At 44.1% G+C, this 22,096-nt stretch overlaps 1 protein-coding gene across 1 annotated transcript; it reads right to left on the bottom strand.

Moving 5' to 3' along the window:
• Positions 1-646: 646 nt before the first annotated feature.
• slc6a11b (solute carrier family 6 member 11b) lies at positions 647-21,799 on the bottom strand. Its single transcript, XM_066670071.1, has 14 exons — positions 21,403-21,799; positions 18,281-18,415; positions 17,504-17,644; positions 16,728-16,809; positions 15,482-15,614; positions 11,402-11,536; positions 7,998-8,101; positions 7,654-7,778; positions 7,136-7,248; positions 5,969-6,106; positions 4,084-4,186; positions 3,499-3,599; positions 2,816-2,986; positions 647-2,696 (listed from the first exon to the last, which is right to left on the bottom strand). The coding sequence occupies exons 1-14, from the start codon at positions 21,629-21,631 to the stop codon at positions 2,547-2,549; spliced, it is 1,860 nt and encodes a 619-aa protein (XP_066526168.1). The 5' UTR covers positions 21,632-21,799; the 3' UTR covers positions 647-2,546.
• Positions 21,800-22,096: the final 297 nt, after the last annotated feature.

Here is a 22,096-nt window from a genome sequence, read left to right as displayed (position 1 = left end):
TACTGCAGATTTATCAGCTCCCTCTCCTGTCACATACTGCTGGTTCTCTTCCAGATTCAGATCTAGTAAATTGAGAGGTCAGTGAAGTGCACTGAGCCAGAGACATGGGGTCAGTTCACCAGGAAAGTTCCACTTTTCAATGAAAAGAGCCAATCAGCTTCGTCTCAAGTAGATCACACTTCAGACGTCCACTTGAACTTTTGTCACAGCAGCAGTGCGAGAGCGTTTACATGCACTTGATAATCCCAACTGCACAACATCAGGGGGAATCAGATAATGGGACACCTCAAGAGTTTAAAAAACTGTGACAAAAATCTGATTTCTACTTGCAAAAGCCAATAATATCATAGAAATACGTGACATAAACTACCTGCGAACCCAGTTTACCTGGATCTTTATGGCTCTCACTGTCGGCCATGTTTGACATCATGGGAATTGAGTCAGAGTTCATTCGGCTCATGACTGAGTGGCTGAGAGAAATGTGTCCATCGCATTCATTCGCCTTAAACACAACTCCCCCCCCCCCCCCTGTTCACATTTCAGACACATAACACTTGACCTACAAGCATTGTTTAATAAGTCACAATCTGGCAACCAGCTCCTAAATCTATGGTGAATTAAAGTCCAGAAACACAGGCAATCCTTTTAAAATTTTATTTTTAAAAATGAGTAAGCAGATCATTCTTATGTCCTGTGAAATACCAAAATCTGTGTAAACAGCACATATAACATTTGCATTATGTCTCTAAATCTTTATAAGAACATGAGGTTGAATGATATATCAAAAGTCTTCCGAGAAACACTTTTTTTTCTTCATGGTACACACACACACACAAAAAAACCCCGAACTAAACGGATGTAAAAATATACATCGATCCTGAAAACGTTAACCGGTGATTAAAGACTGAAACGGTTTTACTTGCACAAACTCGGGTGAAGACGTCAGGATGAAAGACACGAGAAAGAGACCAGACCAAAGATCACATGCATGAGCACTAGGGGTCACAGTGCATCCGAGACAACTGAGCAATACACACTTCTACCGTATGGAAATAGCTGGGTCCCACCTCAATTATCTGGACATAACCCTCTCTTCACTTCTCTTTGTTTTCTCTTGGTTAAATGAGGTCAAAGTTCTAGATATTTAGAAATCTATATTCTCTCACACTATATATATACTTTATATTCCTCTATTTACCCACTATTAATGCATCAGTGATTAAATGTCACCCTCAGATCACTCAAACAGCTGGTACCTCTTATTTATTCAATAATAAGTCTGTGATATAACTATTAGTCTAATAATAATAAGCAGCTGAACCCCTTCTAAAGCATAACTCACTAACAACCTACTTATCATCGTAAAGCCCATCCTCACTTAGCCTGGTTCCATAACTCAAATTAATCTATATGGCATCCACATTCTGAATATATACTGCATTAAATAAACCTCTCCTTTCTTTGCTCTTCATCAGTAAGCTTTGGGCCACCAGCTTTTCCTTTAGCATTGAAAGCTCACCACTGTGGTTTAACGGTAAAAGGACGAGACGTTTACGGAGCTAAAGAGCGTGTCCAGATGGCTATCCGTGTGGACGACCAGCGGAGATAAAGAAGCCAGAGCGAGGAATAAGGTTGGGTCTGTCACCTTCGATTAAACTCAGCTTAATCGCTGTGAAGTGGCAGCAAATCTGCGCTGTACAAGACAACGCCGCGGAGAATGGGTTTGTCACATCTTGCTCGTCCTGCGAGGCAATGCTAGCCATAGGACAGAGGGGATACACCACAGAATCGTGTTTTTTCATATGAAATCATCAAATTCAGTTGATATATTTAATATTCCTTAATGATTGAATGCAAAGCTATTTGAAGGAGCAATGTGTCTTTTCTTAACCATATGTGTGTGTGTGTGTGTGTGTGTGTGTGTGTGTGTATGTGTGCGCGTATAAAATCCATGGAGAGTGTCCCCCAAAACCGGGCGTCCATATTTATCCAGCCGAAACATCGTATTCTATCAGATAGATTGTTTTTATTGGATAAATATATTCATATAGCGTTCTCCAAATGACAAATCTCAAACGTAATTTAGTTTAAAGATGATTTCACTTGAAAAGACATCGTCTAAGGTTCGATCCGATCGCGTGGTTAAATGGCAGTGACGTCTGGAATGGTCTGGAATGGTTCTCCTACTCATTAGAAACGTTCCTCTACGGAATAAGTCCACGGCCAAGAGCCACGATGTGCGAAAACCCCATTTTACAGCACATTTCTGACCTTGGCTTGACTCTACACACGGTATTCACTAGTGTCACAAAGAGCCACAGATTATTACAGGATCAGCTTCAACAGCCTAGAGTTCTAACGGTTTAATAACAATGACGTTAACTCTGTGATGGATGTGTTAATCATTTGTGCAAAAAAGGGCAAGACTACGGAGGTGAGGGTAATATTCTCTCTCTCTGAAAAATAAAGGCAGGATTTAAGTTCTTTTTTCTTCTCTTTTCCTCTTCGTTCTCGGTGCGTGGGACTGTGTCGGGGTGGATCTGACTCTAGAAGTGTGTCTCCTTCTCTGTGATGGTGGAGATCTTGCCGTCTGCCCGTAGTTTGGCATCGGTGTCGTTGATGGCATATGGACACTTGGCACCGAGCTGACCCCTCATCCTCAGGTCAGGGCTCGGAGTCGTCAGCTTCTTGATTCTCTGCAATCAACCAATCAATCAATCAATCAATCAATCAATCAATGGAAATCAGAGGAAATGAAGTCCCGAAATATAATCCAGAGGGACCGAGGATGAACTGCGGAAGTGTGAAAGCGTACCTCCATGAAGGTTCCCTCTGTTTTCCAGATCTGGACAACGATTCCCAAAGGAATGCAGACCATAGACGACATGGCCATCGTCCACCCAATGCCGTAGCCCCAGTCTGGATACGTGTAAATGTTGTTATATTTCAGAGGCTTATACTTGATCAGGAAGAACAGGAAAATGCCCTGAAAGAAGGAGAAGGGACAGTTATCTCTGAGGAATGGAACATAAACAACACACGTCCAGTTGAAGCAGACCGTTTACTTTAATATGTATTTAATGCTCTTTCTTTGTTTGAATATTTCTGAACAGGTAAAAATCACACAGCGCGTTAATCTCTCAGATATTTCCTTCTACTCATTTACATTGTGTCATTAATTGTCTAGAAATCAATTAGTTATCTATTGATTTATTTTTATAAAACAATAGACTGATTAAACAAAAATGTGATTTACTGAATAGGGCCTCTTTCAACATTAGGCTCAAATTCGTTGTCCATCTGGAACATTTCTTGTATAATATCTAGTGTGTGTGAGTGTGTGTGTGTGTGTGTGTGTGTGTGTAATACAGCCGAGTGCCCACACTTGAGCTGCACATGTTTCAGTTTCTCGACCCTGAAGACTGATTTAACCCTCTCTGTGTTCGTTCTGGAGCGGAGGACACGTTTTCAGTGTGGGACGTCTGTTCCCCAACTCACTGAGCAGATCCCGGGAGTGAGGATCTTCCAGCACCACTTGATGAAGAAGACGGGCTTGTACCCAATCATGTCCTCGATGTTCAAATAAAACTTGTCACTGCCTGAAACAAGGAATGAAAGTTGTGTGATCAGGAAAAGCTCAGGATTAAATCCAGTTTCTATGATCCTAAGAGAACCATTGCTTATCATTTCTCCTGGAACCAGATGTTGATTTTCCATGTTTTGAATTAAACAGAAAACACCCATTGTATTTGCTGTTGTAGACTCACAACAAATGGCCCAATAGAAATGTGTCAACATTATTTAACCTCATTAGCTCACATTATTAGAAGACAAATATAAATCTCTTATAAACTCCTGTTCCTGGTGAGTTCCAGGTGATTGGGTGTACTACAAATCTCCCTCCAGCAGGTGGCAGAGCAGCAGCAGAAATATCCCACCGCACTCCACTCTCCTCATCTTTAATAATTCAGCTGGAGGTTAAACACGAGGCACCGTCCGTCCGTCCCAGGAGAGCGAGTGGTCAGTGATGTGTGAGTTAAATATTCAATACGAATGACCAGGTGAAGAGGACGGGAGCCTCACCGTACACCCAGCCGATGCAGATGGCCTCAAAGATGGCCACAAACAGCAAACACATTCCACTGGCTGCGTAGGAGTCAAACAGCTGGAACACATACATCCCGCCCTAAAACAGGACAGAGACATTTGCATTGACATACGATCCACTCAAAATAAAAGAAATAAACATGAACATCTGGAAGCATAACAGGAGTGAAAGAGTTAAAATACATGCATCGTATCAAACATCTGGAACACATACGTCCTGGAAAATACATCACATCACATCACACACACACACACACACACACACACAAACTTCATCTTGTTTTAAAGAGTTAAACAGCGACAGATACAGAGACTCTGAGACAGAGAGAGACAGTGAGAGTGAGAGAAGGACAGGCAATCAGAGAGAGAGACGGAGAGAGAGACAGAAAGAGAGAGATAGACAGAGAGAGATAGACAGAGAGAGTGAGAGAAAGACAGGCAATCAGAGAGAGAGAGAGAGAGAGAAACAGGCAATGAGAGAGAGAGAGAGAGAGAGAGAGAGACAGAGAGAGATAGACAGAGAGAGTGAGAGAGAGACAGGCAATCAGAGAGAGAGAGACAGGCAATGAGAGAGAGAGAGAGAGAACAAATCAAACCCTGCACTTTGTGCACTTACTGCTCATGTAGCGCTACATAATTGAAGAAACCTCAATAAATTGTAGCTCAGTTCTGCTTCTGCTCCGAGCTCCAACGCGTCTCTTCACATTAAACCACCGCCCTGAACTCACACAAACTTCCACGCCTTTCAAGTATAAACTTCAGAACTTCCTCAGATATTCAGTATTCACAATAACACTGTAACACAACTACACTCTTCTCTGGCTTTACACTAAATCACAATTCTTTCTAAAGGGAAATAACCTTTTACTGCACAGTGTTTCCTCAGGGCAACAAACTCATGTCCTCACTTTACAATTACATCAGGAACTCACAGTAGTTTCTCAGGTGGTGAGGGGCTTTACACCCCTCTGGCCAATGCTTGGCATTGGGTGTGGAGACTATAGGCTCATGTGCAGAGTTCCATTTCAACTCTCTTCTCACACAATGTTGCCCAAAGGCAACGTACTCCAAACAGCACACATTACTTTATCACTTGTAATAATCACATCCAGTTTCTTCAAGGGAAGCTGATAACTTCTCACAGCTGTAACAGAGTTTCTCCACAGCTGGAGCCACATGAGATTTATCATCCAGTGAATATTATTCAGACCTAGAGCTCCTGCTACTGTACGACTCAGTTCAGTTCACTTTTACCCTCCACCGATCCCGAGGAGCCCACAATAAATATTCACTGCAGTCCACAGCTGGGGTGAGTGTGTTTAGAAATAAGTGTAGCACAGAATCTTTGATACAGTGTCTGTACATCTGATCACACGGAGATAAATCAACTGTGAATGTGTGTATCCTCAAATGCAGTTTAAACTCTGTGTACATCAGCTCCATGTCCAGGAACGTGTATAAGCAGGACCAGTGGAGGGCAACGTTCTGGACACCTTTCTCGAACCTCTGAGCCACTGACGCAACTGATTCGTTTCATCAAAGATGAGTCAATGATTCTTTACCTCAGTGCTGTGATTCACTTTCAAATGCTAATTAATGACTACGACCGCTGAGAATCTACACCACAAATGTTTTAACAGAGCTAGGCCTGTACCAGTCAATACATATCAGCTGAGGTTTAACTCCCGAACAGTTTATTAATGGTAACCCCCGATGTTAGTGACAAAGCTCAGATAAACACACATCACTCAAGTGTTAGGTCTTCTGTCAACAGCTTCTCCGCACACTAGCTGTGGATGGTAATCAGAGTCACTTCAAGCAGTTACACATCACTGCGCTTCAGAAATACACAGGGTATTACCTCCGTCAGCATGGTCAGACCCAGCAGAAAAGAGGCCACAGACATGCCCAGGATGAGCAGCTCTCGGCGGTAGCCCACTCTGAAGGTCTTGGGGTACATGTCCACCACAGCCGTCACTAGACTCTCTACACACACAAACTACACAGAGAGAGCAGCATGGAGCAGTGATTCAACTGATCAACACACACCACATTTAGGGGACAGAGCTGAGCTGGCATGAATATATTTGGTCTTATTTTGCATTTAAGGGATATTCCACTGTTTTTGTTGTTATTACATTTTAGAAATTGGCCGATTTTAGTGACACAGCTGGAGACGTGAACCTGTGACCTTGTGTATACACCACACGCTTCATCTCTTGTTCAGAGCCTGAGACCAACGACTATTCTTCACTAAACCCGCTATTTACACACATCAGCAAGCGAGAGACAGAAATCACCACGAAGCTAAAGTGTGTGCAGTAAGAATATCTTTAAGATATTCATCAGTTTTGTTTTGCTGGTTATTTGCCATTTTTGATTCTACAGACATTGTCACAGACACATAGCTCCAGGGGCCTGGAGGTTGTGGGTTTAAGTCCCGCTCCAGGTGACTGTCTGTGAGGAGTGTGGTGTGTTCTCCCTGTGTCTGCATGGGTTTCCTCCGGGTGACTGTCTGTGAGGAGTGTGGTGTGTTCTCCCTGTGTCTGCGTGGGTTTCCTCCGGGTGCTCCGGTTTCCTCCCACAGTCCAAAAACACACGTTGGTAGGTGGATTGGAGACTCAAAAGTGTCCGTAGGTGTAAATGTGTGAGTGAATGTGTGTGTCTGCGTTGCCCTGTGAAGGACTGGCGCCCCCTCCAGGGTGTATTCCTGCCTTGCCCCCAATAATTCCAGGTAGGCTCTGGACCCACCGCGACCCTGAACTGGATAAGGGTCACAGATAATGAATGAAAGAATGAATGATTCTACATATGAAACTCATGTTATGAATAAACACAAGACCTGAACGGACCACTGATTATTATCGGCTGATATAATAAACAGCTGTTACCAGGTCACTGACCGACTTTTTTCTTTAAATAAGCAACATCCACAGCACTAGGCACAAGTTTAAGTTTAAAATATCAAGGCGTAACATTGTGAAACCAAACTGAGGTTTGCTTTAACGTTAAAAAGGTGAAGCCGAACCTGACTGTCCAGCCCAAGGAAGATGAGCATCAGGAAGAAGAGACAAGCCCAGAGGGGAGCCCAGGGCATCATGGTCACTGCCTTGGGATACGCAATGAAGGCCAAACCAGGTCCTGAAACAAACGGGGAGTGTGAAATCGTGATGAAGAATTCAAAATGGGAAAAGCATAATGAGGACACACTGCAGGGTGTAGATTAAAGATTTGAAAACCAGACTTTAGCAACTCATCACAAAACCTGCTGCCTTTTTAATGATTTGACTATTTCTGTTAAAGGTATTATACAAAATGCACACAGCCCTGGAACAGCCGTCTATACATACTTGTTTAAGCCGTATATATATACACTTATAAATATTAAAATGGATTGATTGTAATGTGTTGAATAACTAATGAGGACTGGAGTTGAATACGTCACACAATGAGAAAGTGTTTTATTTTCTATCTCAGAACAATACAGTTTAAGTGAAATGATCCACATATGCACACACACACACACAAACACACACACCCACTCACCAGACTCTGCTACAGCTTCGATCGGGACGTTCTGCTCGTACGCCATAAAACCCAACACAGAGAAGATGGCGAAACCTGCCACAAAGCTCGTGCCACTGTTCAAACAGCACAGCATTATACAGTCCCTGTAACACACACACACACACACACATTACCTGTTTTGTTTACAGTTACATGCAGATGTTTGGACGTCCTGCAGAATGTAAAGCAGACACTACACAGGTATTTTATGGATTACAAACTAAAAATTCTGTTTCTACTTTCATTTAGACACAAGCTGGTGCCACCTAGTGGACACATTTAGTGTAGCGAGACTCGTATGATTTATTTAGGGTAAACCTCACCTGTAGCAGTTGTTGTTGTAGCTGTTGTAGCTCCCCAGAGCGGTCAGACAGCCCAGACATATGGCGTAGGAAAAGAAGATCTGAGTTCCAGCGTCCACCCAAACCTGCGAAGAGAACGAGAGCATCTTTTTCTGTGAGGGGCACTGTTTTTCTTCTTTTGTGTCCTCTTTCTTTTCTCTGTGCACTTTTCTACATCCTTTCAGACCCATCGTGCTGAGTTGTTAGTGTTGTTCTCAAACAGCTGTGTTCAGATCTGAAGCAGAAGTGGAGCTAGATATTTTTTTACCGCTCTTTACCAGGTTAGTCTTGCCTTGGTAGAGGTCATTTTTTGGACTCTCCTTTTGTTGGTTTTGACTGATTTTCCAACACAAGCCACTGTTACAGAGATGATCCTTTTACTTCTGAGGGTTGGAGAGGGGTCGAGCTAAAACCACACAATCATCAAAAGCTGACCCAAAAAACCTGAAATTGCACCATGTTCTTGTCCTGAATTGAGTCATTATACCTCTGTGTGAGTGAGGTGTAAAAAAATGTGGCCATAGGGCCCCAAGAGCCAAGGGCCAATACGGCTGAACCTCTTTAACATGCTCTCACATAACCGCAGAGCCACTAATCTCCTTTACTGGGGAAACAATCAACAGCTCACAGTATTTGCTTCCTCCTGCGGGTAACCAGAGCAACCCCCATGACCTCGCACTCAGAGCCCTTCACTCCGAGAACAGGCTTTCTGTGGCGAGGGACGTTTACGTGCTTTCTGTCCCACGCCGGGCCACCGTGGACGCGCTCTCTCGGCTCCTCTCGGACACGGTGCTACATCACTCAAGAGTTGTTTACTGAGGTTGGGGCTAATTTGGGGCTCGGTCCTGTCTTGGTTTGGGTCCTCAGACGCAGTCCCCCAGTATATGACACTTCAGTAGATGTATAATCCAATAAAGCCCTGCAGACTCTAAAATGCAGATGATAGAGGGATATATTCAATATATTTTGTGTATTTTAACCCCCTTGGGACAGTGATGAGAACCTCAGCTTGGTCACAGTCCCAGATTAGGAACCCTTGTTATATAGTGTTCAGGCTGAACGGACACGTGCCATGGGCTCAGTAGATGTATCTGTTCACAGGAGAAACCCGTGTGGAGATGGACACCAAACAAGAATATGTCCAGAAGAGTCACACAGCACAGACATAGTCACATACAACCAACAAACTTCCATCATTTTATTCTAACTCCACACTGAAGTGTCCCAACTACACAGAATTCCCTTAAATTAGGATCATCTCCAGTGGCAGTCCATTTTGGCTCTGCTCGGACTTGAAGCTGCATTATTTAAAAGCTTCTTCACTGATGTTGCGTCTAATTTGAAGGTCTGTTTTTTTCCCTTCGGTTTGTCGGTTGTGGCTGGAAAACAGGGAATGTTTTCCTCTCTTTCTTCTCTTTTTTTCCTACTCAAATCCTGTCTCCTCTCTAAATGAGGACGGAAACCCTGTGTGAGTTTACGCCGCGACTGTGACATCAAATTTTCATTGTGGCTCTGGAATGGAGGACAAATATAACCTAAGCGTTTCAAAATTAATACTCACGTTGCCAGAGCCTCTAAAACGAAGCGGCTAATGGATTTGAGGAACATGAACATTTCATGCCACACATTTGCACGAATGGCACAAGATGCACTGGAGCCTGAGAGACGTTCTGCACAGAAGACGGAAGAGTCATGATCTGGCGGCAATTTTACTTTGTTTCACAAACGTGAGATTATCGCAATCGCATCAGCTAACGTTTCTTAGAAAATAAACAATATCTACATAGATTTCACTACATTTTAATGCACATTTAACGAAAGGGGCTGTCAATGCTGTCAGAGCTGTGAGGAATATCACAATAATAAAAAAAAAAAGAACAACAGAGACTCTGACCAAACTCAAACTCTGAGTCGAACAGAGCATTCGTTGTCTGCTCTGAAAACTAATTAAACCCTGGGTCTCTCGGCCAAACAGCAGCCTTTTATCTCCCTCACGCTTTCACCCGTTCTCTCCCTCTGTTCCTACTCCTTACCTTTGTGCTTTACATCCCCCTCACATTGGTGCTGCTGTACTGATGGAACAGTAATGTGTAACACGACCAGAAAATAACAATGTTTACAACCAAAAGGCTCATATCTGTGCATCTGGGGGGTATTTGCAAAGCAGGATTTCTCCGTTAGCTCAATAACTTCGATCGGAAAAGAGCTGAGGGAGGCTCCTATTGGACAGTCCTCACTTTTGGGCTTACGTTATCAAGCTAACTGAGAAATCCTGCTTCGTGGAATACTCTGGTGTTCTGGAACGAAGCTGGTAACAACAACACCTGGATACGCATGAGAGAGTAATAAAACATGCATTTCTACAGTGTTGCGAATGCAGTACAGGAGTGTGGTACAGTTTAGTGCAGCATAGTTTTGCTCTTCTGAAGTAAAATGAAATATCAGCCAAATCTAGTCACATGCCTGATGGCTGATATGTTTTTAAAAGCCCTCAGCACCAACATGATTCTGAGTCTTCAAGAAAAGACCAGAATTTCTCTTAACACAGATTTGGTTTGGGGTTTCACACAGTTATTCTGCTAAAGCAGCACTGCCGTGGTCCCTGACCCTTTCAGAGCTTTAGAGGAGACTCACAACACAAACGATTTCATTAATAATATTTCGTTAACAATCCTACATCGTGCAGTATCTTTAAACCCTCTGATAAACCAAGCACCTCAAACTAGGACTGAGCATCACTGACATTTTTAGAGATGTTGATTTTTCAGACGTCTACGTGGATCGTTAGGGGACGTCTCAAATGTGTGAAGCCAACAGAGAGGATTTACTGAGCCCCAGTTTATTAAAACGGAAGGAATGGCTCAAACTCTAGACTTTTATCTTTAAAATACATGGAGTTACTGAGTATGAGCAACTGGAACTAAGCTAATTTACACTTATCATCTCTAACAAGGTCTTAGTTCACGTTACAAATAGAACACAGTCTAGCCATTCATTCACTACACCCTGCACACATCAGCAGGACATTTAAAAGATATTAAACTACTTTTATTTGTCTGTGTAACTGCGCTATTTTGGATATTTTAATACAAAAGCAGGTCTCAGAACCATTAAAGCTGCCTAGCAAAGCACCAGACATGAAGTTACCGGTTTCTCTGATTGCTGATATTAGCTGAAGAAATTCTCTGGCCACTTTCACATCACATTTAAGACCTCGCCGTGTTTATTGTTGTAAGAAACCTCCGACTCTGAGCTGTGCCCTCTAGTGGAGGTATTTTTGAACAACGTATCTATGGAAGAACGTGGGCGGAGATCAGTTTATACGGAAGTGTACTTCAGACATTCGCACTCACGTGGCTGTAGTTTTGAGCCATGTGCGTTCTTACCTGTGGGTCTGAGAGACGAGAGATATCAGGGTAAAGGTAGAACTTAATTCCATCTGCTGCACCAGGAAGTGTGATCCCACGAATCAGCAAAATCACCAGCATGAAGTACGGGAAGGTAGCGGTCACATACACCACCTGCAGAAGAAGAGCATTTGTGGGATTTATACAGTTGGTGAAATTAGGGAACTACGGAGGTTATGAAGAAGTTCCTGGAGGAAACCCACGCAGACACAGGGAGAACACACCAGACAGTCACCAAGAGCAGAGGCTCAAGACCCTGGAGCTGTGTGAATGAGACACTACCTGCTGCGCCACCCACATGACATTCAATGTCTACTTTTTTAAAAAATAAGGCCAACATCCTCTGTTCATCTACACATCTCTATCTGAAATGAAAGGTATCAATAGACTTTTTACTGATGGCATTCAGACACTGAATCACCAGCGAGGTCAGGTACTGATGCTTCTCACTTGTGCATCTTATCCACTACAAGGTGCCCTCACAGAGTCAGAAGCCTTTTAAAGCATTTTAAAGAGTGTCATATCTTCAGAAAGTGGAGCTTCAGGTGCTAAATGAAAAGCCAAAGCAGGAATACTCTGATGAAATATGAATCCAGAGGAGGTCTTTTCACCGCTCGAGTGAACGTGAGTAAAAGGCGACGGAGAGAATGAGGAGACGAGAGCAGACGAGCGGTGGGAGCCGTGGTCTCGAGTCGACCAGGAGGGGTTAAGGAAGGCTCTAAGAGCGAGCCAAGCGGCAGGTTCCCTGCTCAAAAGCCTAACTGAGAGCCGAGTGAAAGAGGGATTCTCAGGGGAAAGGAAGTTCAGCTGGGAGCCAGAGGTTTTGATGGAAAAGCACTCAGCCTCATGTCTCTCGCGATTCTGCGCAGAGAAAAAAAAGACAAAAATAGAAAACCCAGGCGGCTACCAGGTTGTGACTTGTCAACATGGCGTTCAGAGCCTAGATCATTATCAGCAGCCGCCTGAGTTCTGTCTCCTGAGATGCGAGGGTTTGATTTTTTCGGAGACTGCCAGGTTTTGAAATTTTACACCGCAATATTTATTCATTTCTATCCAGAAATAAACTCCTTACAACGAGTGAATTCAGCTGCTTTAAGGTGCAGACATTTTAAACTGTGCATTCACAGGTTCTTTATTTTCGATTGAAAACCGCAAAAAGAAATGGGACGCAGTGAAGCAGCTGCCTCTCACCATGACCCTAAAGTCACCAATGCCCAACGCCAAGCACGGGCTAGAGAGCTGCCCCCCACTGGGCCGTGGAGAAGGAGAACCACACGCTCTATACGTTTTTATGTCGAACACATTATAAGTTTCTAACTTCCTGCTTATTGTTTGAAAGCTGTTAAGATACATATTTTCTACAACAAAGCTGGTTCCTACGATTGCTACAACATAGCAGCGCCGCTAACCTTGAGGGTCCTCAGCTTTGGTCGTTAACTCTTTTGGCCGAAAGCTTTTCAAGGTCCTCAGAAATGAGTTCCACATATTGAAGCTCATTCAGTTCTATGAACAAAACGGCCCTCGGGGGGCGGCACTAGGTTCTTGTTCTTCTGGCGCTCGGTCAAGACCATGCAAGGACAAGACAGGGTTTGGACACAAAAGCCCTCTGCCCTGTTTCCCTGCCGAAGGAGCCCAGCCGCGAGGTGCTGGCAGTGTGGGAAAATGTGAGGCAAAGATGTGTACAATTACAGATGCCTTCACTTTGACCCTGGGTCATTTACTGTACTTTACATTTACACCAAGAGGAGGTGTGGTGTCATGAAAAAATCCAGTTTTTAGTCTAGTTTCCAATCAAAAATACTACACTTATAACGAAGCTGGTTGCATTTTCTGCATCTCAACATCGTAAGGCCAGTCTATTGTACTTGGATTCTGCAGTTTTTCAGCCTGACTGATTATGGCTCCGCCTACAAATAAACGATTCCATAGCAACAGCTGCCAGGTTTAAAAAACTTGAGAGAAATTTGGTGAAAATCACAGTCTTTAGCACGTCACTTTAGTAACCGCTTATCCTAATCAGGGTCACGGTGGGTCTAGAGCCTACCTGGAATCATTGGGCACAAGGCGGGAATACACCCTGGAGGGGGCGCCAGTCCTTCACAGGGCAACACGCACACATTCACTCACACACACTTTTGAGTCGCCAATCAACCTACCAACGTGTGTTTTTGGACTGTGGGAGGAAACAGGAGCACCTGGAGGAAACCCACACAGACACAGAGAAAACACACCACACTCCTCACAGTCAGTCACCCGGAGTGGGAATCGAACTCACAACCTTCAGGCCCCTGGAGCTGTGTGACTGCGATACTACCTGCTGCACCGTGCCACCTATTTATTTATTTATTTATTTTTATTTGGAAGCACGTTTAAATGAAGTGTGTTACATGGTTCTCTCACCTCAGTCTCACAGGAGTAGACAACGCAGCGGAGTAAAAACAACAACCCAAAGTTTGAAGGCGACAGAGGAAGCTGTGAGCCTGCCACATTAACGAAAACCAGAGTGTATTCCTCAGCAGGAGGCTGAAGACTTGAAAACCTGCCTGGGTCCTAATTTCTCTCCTTTTCAATTAGTGGAGTAATATGATTACATATTGAGACTGTGGCTGCTGCGTAAATCCTGGACAAAGCCTCTGCTTGGCTCTGAGGATGGATGCAAGTCTTTTACAGAATGAATACGGAGTTTCTCCCAGCTCTCTTCGGGTGAACGTTTAAGCTCTGGGAGCCGCGGGTCAAACCCCAGGCCATAAATCTAGCCCCGGCCTCTGGGAGAGTCCCAAACGGCTACAAAAGGCCTGTGGCGAGCAGCTTAGCGATGCCCCTGAATGCTGCAATCTACATAGTGGTCAAACAGGAGGAAGAAAGCCCCTCGCTTGCCGCCATAATTCCTCTCCGAAGGGAAGAGAGGGGAAGAGGGACTCTGCATGCTCCTCATGAACGCTCCACTTTCCCCACCATTGAATACAGAAATCAATCTTGGACCGGCCGCTAAAGCCTGGCCATGAAGAAGCATTCTTCCCCGTTACTTCATGGCCAAACAAAAGCCACTTCAGGAGATACAGGCCTGGCTGCCGAGCTCCTTTCTCCCGGACCTGTACAATGTGAACCCATTTATTTTTCCCTGCACTTCCCTCTTCCTTTCTCCCTCGCTTTCTTTCTGCCTCATTGAGTCCGTTAGACATTCTTAAAGGCTGCTAAAAGAATAGCATCCAGAGGAAGGGCTTGTGACTGAGTTTCGAGGATTGACAGAGGCATGAAAGCCCTCATAATGCAGCCGGGTTTGGAGTACAAGGTGGAGGTAGAGGAAGGCCAGCCCTGGTTTGATTTTCTTCCAAAATAAAGCCTTTTTTTAATAAGTTGAGGCTGTGTGTAAATTCAGTTTTTGTTTATTCATGCTGCAAATACAGTTGTTCTCACATCCAAACCTTCAAAAAAGTAGTTGATACTTTTCTAAATTTCATATAAAGCCAAAGTCAAAATAATATTCAGTCTGAGGGCGGCGTATTTATGCTACAGCGGGGTTAATTTCAGTAACCGTCACAATGCGTGTTCAGACTGTAGTTGTATTTTCTGGCAGAGCTGTGGTGATTGCCATAGTAACAACACAGGCAAGAAGCCCCGCCCCCAAATGATGATAAAACACCTGAAATCAGATCTAACTGGTCAAACTAAGCCACGTGTTCAGATCTGATCTGATTTCAGGTGTATTATCGCCATGTGTCGCCGTGTTGTTACTATGGCGATCACCACAGCTCCCACCTCCAAAGGAGGCTTTAGTCATTCCCTGTATACTCCTTCTGTTCATCACTCGAATCCCACATTATGAAAAATCAGATCTGAGCCCAGCTCTGTCTGCTGTGATGCAGTAAACACGGCCAAACTGCACTGGACTGACCGCCATCTTGAAAGCCGCCATATTGGATCAAGGGCAAGTTTCTCCATTGGGAAGGTGGTCATGTAGCATGTCAAAGATATAAAAGCGCTGTGACTTTTGACTCATCCTGTACATTGTCTTTACACAAACACACTCACTGTCACCGTCAAAAACACTTTCTTTACCTTTCCGGTGGACTTTGGGCCTTTCCATATGCAGAAATAACATATGATCCAAGCGATGAGCAAACACAGTGCCAGCTCCCAGCGCAGCTTCCCGACCTGCTCGATTCCTCCGGAAATACTCAGGACACGGCGCCTGGATTAAAGACAAGGCATGGTAAAGTAACAGCGACATGTTATACGCAGTGGTCCAGAGTTCTGACCAGATTCAGTCTCTCGCAAAGGGCACAGGGCTATTTAAACACTTCTTGACACCATTCCATTTATAAAAAAAGATCCGACTTAAGCTTTAGGAGGTTTAAAATGACAGCACTTGTTTTCTGTGGTTAATGCACTGAGACATATTTTCAGCTCCAAAAAGAACCTTTGCTAAGAACCTGTTGCCCCCTCCCCTCCCCCTCGTCTAGTTTCGACAGAGCTTTCATCATGTCAGATGGACAGGAGCCTTGATCCTGTCTCAGTCTTTCCAAATTGTTGCCATTCATCATCTCTGATGTGTTCTTGGGTCCGATCCAAGGCCCGGTCCATGTCCAGCCCCCAAATCCACACACACACACAGAACCAACCGAGTCCAGCCGAGGCCATTCAGCCCCAAGACTGACAGCTCCTGTCCCTCCCAGAGCCCGGGTCAAAATACTGCTCAATATACAGCCAGTCTGGACTCTCCACCATCCAAGAACTTTCGAACTGTTTCCTCTTCGCCTGGCCTTGGCAACCCAACAGGAATCCTGTGCTAAAAACCAGGCCAACGGGGGCCATATTTGTGTCCATACCATTTCTAGCTGTGCGACTGCCCTTTTGATGCTTGTTGACAACGGCAATGCAAAAAGAATGACAAATTATCAGTGAAAAAGGTTACGTCCCTCTGAGGAATAGTAAGCAGCAGCTGACTGCTCCACAGATGTTCAGTGCCAAAAGTTGTCTGGCAAAGACTGTTTTTTGTGACTTCCTCTGCTTTTATACAGAAGACTCCAGATAGATGGGAAGTGGAAGTGGCTTATAGGTGGCTCTGAGAATCTGTGCTGAGGTCATCAATTCATCAGCTGTAACATACCGACAAAACTGGGGATCTCCTTTTCGTCTGTCTTTAGTTCTCCACTGAAACAGTGTCATGAACAGACCAACGCACTCAATAGAGACTGGTCCATTAATGATCCGTTAGCTTCCAGAGTTTAATTCTTGTCTTCGGTGACACGAGAATAACGGAGGAAAGGAATATCTGCAATAAATAAAGTTAGACCCTACTCACTCCCAGAACTCCATGACCGGTGAGGTGGCGTAAGGGTTGGTGAGGTTTTCTATGCTGGCATTGTTGAAATCCACACAGTTTTCTAAAGAATAAAAAGCATAAAATACGGTTGAAATGTATTATATATTAAAAAAACTGAGAAATATGTATGGAGAAAAACTGAGAAAACAAGAATGGAGAAGAAAGACAACTGAGTGAAAACGGCTAAGAGCCAGAGCTTCTGCTCCTCACTGCTGTGTGCTCGGGGTCCGGGTGAACAGCGAGTGGCTCATTATCAGGTAAAGGAACAGGCTTGTGCTGTTTAAGTAAGACCTACAACTGAGTTCACTTGTGGAGAATGGGTCCCTTCAAAATGTGAATTATGATTATAGGCTGCTGTGTACCCTCCATACATTTATCCTAATAAACCATACACCTCATATTACAAACTCGTAATCATAATACTCCTGAAATCAGCTCTGAAACAGTCTGAATATCTCATGAGCAGAATGTAAAATGAAATTTGAGTTTCACAATTACACAGCTATGATTTAAACAAAGCCTTGACAGTACGTTTGGATGGAAACACTCAGTCAGATTTGTTCACAGTGGTGTTGAATAGAACCAGACATCTGCAGGCTCTGATACTCCCGCTCCCTGAGGCTGGAGGATGCTCAGAGATTCAGTCGTAAACAAAGCCATTAAGGGGGGGTTTGATGTGAAGTGGTTAATTGTAGAGAAACTGAAGAAATGTAGGTTAAATGTTTTTTAAAGTCATAACAAAGAGAGGGACTGACCTGTGTTCCAGTAGTGACCGCAGGCCGCCCAGGGCAGCTCCGTGGTGAAGCAGTTCAGCAGGTAGAAGATGGCCCATGCCAAAATAACCACATAATACACATTCAGATGAGCTTCTATCACTTGAGTCGCGTAACCGATACCTTTACAGAGAGAGAGAGAGAGAGAGAGAGAGAGAGAGAGAGAGAGAGAGAGAGAGAGATAATAGTGGTCAAACACAGTTTGCTTCTCCAGTTCAGGGTCGCAGTGCAACACACTCACACACACACACCTACGGACACTTTTGAGTCGCCAATCCACCTACCAACGTGTGTTTTTGGACCGTGGGAGGAAACCGGAGGAAACCCACACAGACACAGAGAGAACACACCACACTCCTCACAGACAGTCACCCGGAGGAAACCCACGCAGACACAGGGAGAACACACCACACTCCTCACAGGCAGTCACCCAGAGGAAACCCACACAGACACAGTCCCGGAGCGGGACTCGAACCCACAACCTACAGGTCCCTGAAGCTGTGTCAGAGACACTACCTGCTGCACCACGGCGCCGCCCAAAATGATGAATATGAAATATGTATTATATTATTCATTCATTCAATGATTAATTCATCTTTTGTTAGTGCTGATCAAGGTCAGAGTGGGCCTGGAGCCTACGCAGAGGCAGGAACACACTCTGGACAGAGCACCAGTCCATCACAGAGCATCACACACTCACCCAGTCACTCACACACTCGCACCTGTGGACAATCAGTTCATAATATGATATGCACTTACCCTCAAAGAGCGGACAAACCTTCCTCCAGCACGTGATGCCCCCCTCGCTGGTGAACTGGCCGAGCGCCGTCTCCAGGAAAAACACTGGGATCCCGCAGCACACGAAGAAGATCACGTAAGGCACAAAGAACGCACCTGAGAGAAGAAGGCGAAAAAGATCTGAGATGTTGAGGCCACCACAGACTTCAAACTTCATTTCTGCTCTGAGGATCATTTACAACTTCAGGATCACTAATAACACAGGGGTTTGACACCCATCAAACATCAAACCGTTTTAAAAACCCAGAAACATGCCGTGGGTCTTTGTTGGACAGCACTGGTTATATTCCCTATATCAGTGGATCCCTAACTTAATGCAGTGCCCCCCACTCCGACACACACATACAGGTCTTTAACTGTGTGACAAATCACCGTAACAAGTGATAATCATTGGGAACTACATCGTCGTGAGCATGTTGTTTATTTCCATAAGATTTATCATACCTTTACTCCTCATAAACCAACTTCTGTAAGCGATGATGAACTGGACCAATCACAATGCTCTACACGATTCATAAAGCAGCAAATCAGTTCAGTCTTATACTGACATCTCATTAGTGACCCACAGATTATTACCAGATTATGGAGTACAGAGTTTCCCACACTCAGACTATAGCAAAGGGGACCCCAAAGTAGATTAACAGCCACATAAACGTGTGCTGTATCGCTGTAACTAACTACAACCACTACAGTTTGATACACTTCACGTTACAGAAATAAACTGAGCCTCTTTGTGGTTTAACTTTGTTGTGCTTCAGCGCAGCATGCTCAGCTCATTCATAACTGTGTAACAGCTTAATCATGATTGGGGTCACATGACCAACACAAAAGCCCATATTTCTTTAAAGTGCTTTTTAATCATGTTTCATTTGAAGAACAAAGACTGACACCTGTGCAAATCCCTGTGGAAAGCATTAGTAGCAACCACTGAGAGCAAAATTACTCAGGTTTATTTGGGTTAAGTGTGAAACTAACATACCATAACTAACTATCATTTTGTGCTACATATCATAAAAAAAAATATCATGATGTCATATATTTGCCATATCGTCCATCCCTAGTGACTGCCATTGGAGGTGATATGATTGAGGAAATGCACTAACTTTAAGGTTCAGTTTCCTGGACAGGGATTAAATCTAGCCATGGACTACACTGCACTGAAAAGGAAAACCTCGTCCAAGGCTAGGCTTAATCCCCAAGTAAAAACTAATTGATAAACTCAAGTAAAAGTCTAACAGGACTTGAGAAAGTGGAGAACCGGAGACATGGAGAGGTGCCTCAGGGGTGGACGATACGGCGATATATCATGACACTTTTTCCTGATCAGCGATACAATATTTAGGAATCCCCAAAAAATCCAGGAATTTTAAAAATAAAACATGCAGATGTCCATTTTTCTTAATTAAAAATGAAAATGATCACAACATATTTTAAATATCATACTGCCCGACTCTAATGTTGGCGTCCTTAATGATAGAGGAAATCTTGGTCTGGACAGTGGCTAGTAAAGAGAGTAAGAGTTTTGAAAGCAGTGTAGAAACTGGAGGAACAGGAAGATTACGGTACATTGTCGGTAGAAGCTTCATGCTCTGAGAAAGAAGGAGAAACAAAACAAAAGATGTGGCTGCTCCCGTGTTGGACGCACTAGTCACGGAGGCAATGCATGAACTTCCAGCTTCCATTTCCCTGACCATAGTCCACACAGCAAACAGAATGAAGACTGACGTTTTAGTCCAGGACTAGGCTTAATAACCAGCAGCTAAATCATAGAACATAGTCCCAATTAAAATCTGTGAGACAGGCAATGCATGCAGCATTGGCTTAGGCCAAATCTTAGACCTTGGCAACACAGCACTGACTGCAGGGTTATGGTCTACCAAGTCTAAGACTAGGTTTAGTAACTGACGCATAAACCCATTAGGTTTAAGGTTAGACTTTGTAACTCCCAACTCTGTGCATGAATGTTAAGGTTCTGTTTGGACTAGACAACATTCAAAATGTCCTCCCAGTCCTAGACTAGGCCTAATAACCAACCCATAAACTATGAAGGCCTACGTTCAAGACTAGACCCTGAAAACCCAATCTAAATGTTGCCAGCAATGAAGAAACTGAGAAACCAGAAGCAAAACAAGTGAGCTTTTTATTTTTCAGAGCTTAGTCTTGGACTTCACAGGCGTCTGAATGGAGACTGTCCACCGAGTCTAGGACTAGGCCTAATGACTAACTCTTAGAAGTGTTATGTTCAAGACTAGGCTTAATAACAAAGACAAACCCAATAAGAGACTGGGTTTAATAACCCATGCATTGACACAATAATCTTAACACTAAGCTTAGCCTAATAGGTTTAAGACTAGGCTTAATAACTGACCTACAGACACTATGGGGTTGTTTCTCAGACAGGGATTAAGTGTAGTCCTGGACGGCACAGCATTGAGTTATGACTTTCCACTGGAAGAAGGATATAGTCCAGGACTTACCCCTGTCTTGGAAACCACCCAAATAAGTTTAAGACTAAGTTTAACAACCACCAAGGGCTGGTTTCCTGAACAGGGATTGAGATTAGTCCTGGACTTTACCCTAAATGTTGTGTGGTCCAGGACTAGGTTTAATCCCTGTCTGGGAATCCACCCCCAAAAGTTTAAGGACAGGCAAAATAATAAATCAATGAATTCAATAAGTTTAAGACTAAGGGTTACAACAAATTCATACATTCAATAAGCTCAGGGCTAGTCTTAATATCTTAGTTCCCAACAGGTTTAAGTCTAGTGTAATTCTTGGCTTAATTACCAACTTATACCCAATCATTTTAAAACTAAACTAAACTAAAGACTAGGTTTAACAGCTGATCCATGAACCCCAGTGAGAGTAGTGGAGAGACCTGTGGAGCTGAGGACTGTACTGTGCAGTGGGGGGCACAGAAACCCCCCCCCCCCAGGACAGCAGCTGACCACGCTTTTGGGGCTAATTCTGTGGTAATTCAGCGGGGGACTGTGGTCGTTGCTGTTGTGTGGAGCTTTAGGGGTATTTTAGAGAGGCTTGGCTGTCCATTGTGGAGGTGTAAATGAAGGAAGGGCAGCTCTTACCTCCTCCATTCTTGTAACAAAGGTAGGGGAACCTCCAGACGTTGCCAAGTCCGATAATCTCCCCGGCCACGGAGAGCACGAACTCGATCTTATTGTTCCACTGTCCGCGCTCGTTCACCACTTTCTTGTCGTTGCTGCGCGGGAGGCTGGGGCTCGCGCTCGCCGCCTCGGCGTCCACCGCGTCCTCCGGTTTGCCGTTTATAACGGGGATGGTCTTCTCGGCTGTCATGACGGTCCTAACAGCCTGCAACAAATCGATTATTAGAGCCGACCGCGAGGCACATGCCAATACCGCCGCGCGAATGAGTCTTTACCCGCAACAAAAATTATTAACGTCCTCAGACCTACAGCATTACTTGTTGGATTAGAGAGAGAGGGAGTGAGGAGTGTGGGTGAGAGTGGAGAGTGAGGGAGGGAGAGAGTGAAGTGGGTGGGTGACAGTGAAGAAGAGAGAGAGAGAGAGAGAGAGAGACAATTAACACAAATTCAATTATCACCGCCAACAGGTAGCTAAATTGACAGAACTAACGAGGAGAGAGTGTGTGAGAGAGGGAGGGGGATGTGCGCCATGTGCTTTTTATATTCATTGATGAATAAACCTACAATGGAAGCCTATGGAGCGGGTGAATGACTATCAGTAGCGTTTGAAACCAACTGAAGGTCATTAAACATTCATTCATTCATTGTCTGTAAG

The sequence above is a fragment of the Hoplias malabaricus genome, chromosome 5, assembly GCF_029633855.1.
Source record: "Hoplias malabaricus isolate fHopMal1 chromosome 5, fHopMal1.hap1, whole genome shotgun sequence".
NCBI lineage: Eukaryota > Metazoa > Chordata > Actinopteri > Characiformes > Erythrinidae > Hoplias > Hoplias malabaricus.
This window is presented reverse-complemented; position numbering and strand designations above follow the sequence as displayed.

Excerpts from the sequence above, each read along its gene's own strand:
- slc6a11b (XM_066670071.1), bottom strand. The coding sequence starts at position 21,631 with ATGACAGCCGAGAAGACCATCCCCGTTATAAACGGCAAACCGGAGGAC. Across the intron at positions 11,537-15,481 it reads GCCCAAAGTCCACCGGAAAG|GTGGTGTATGTGACCGCTAC; the intron begins GTAAAGAAAGTG and ends CTTCTTCTGCAG. Across the intron at positions 6,107-7,135 it reads TCCTTGGGCTGGACAGTCAG|TTTGTGTGTGTAGAGAGTCT; the intron begins GTTCGGCTTCAC and ends CTCTCTGTGTAG.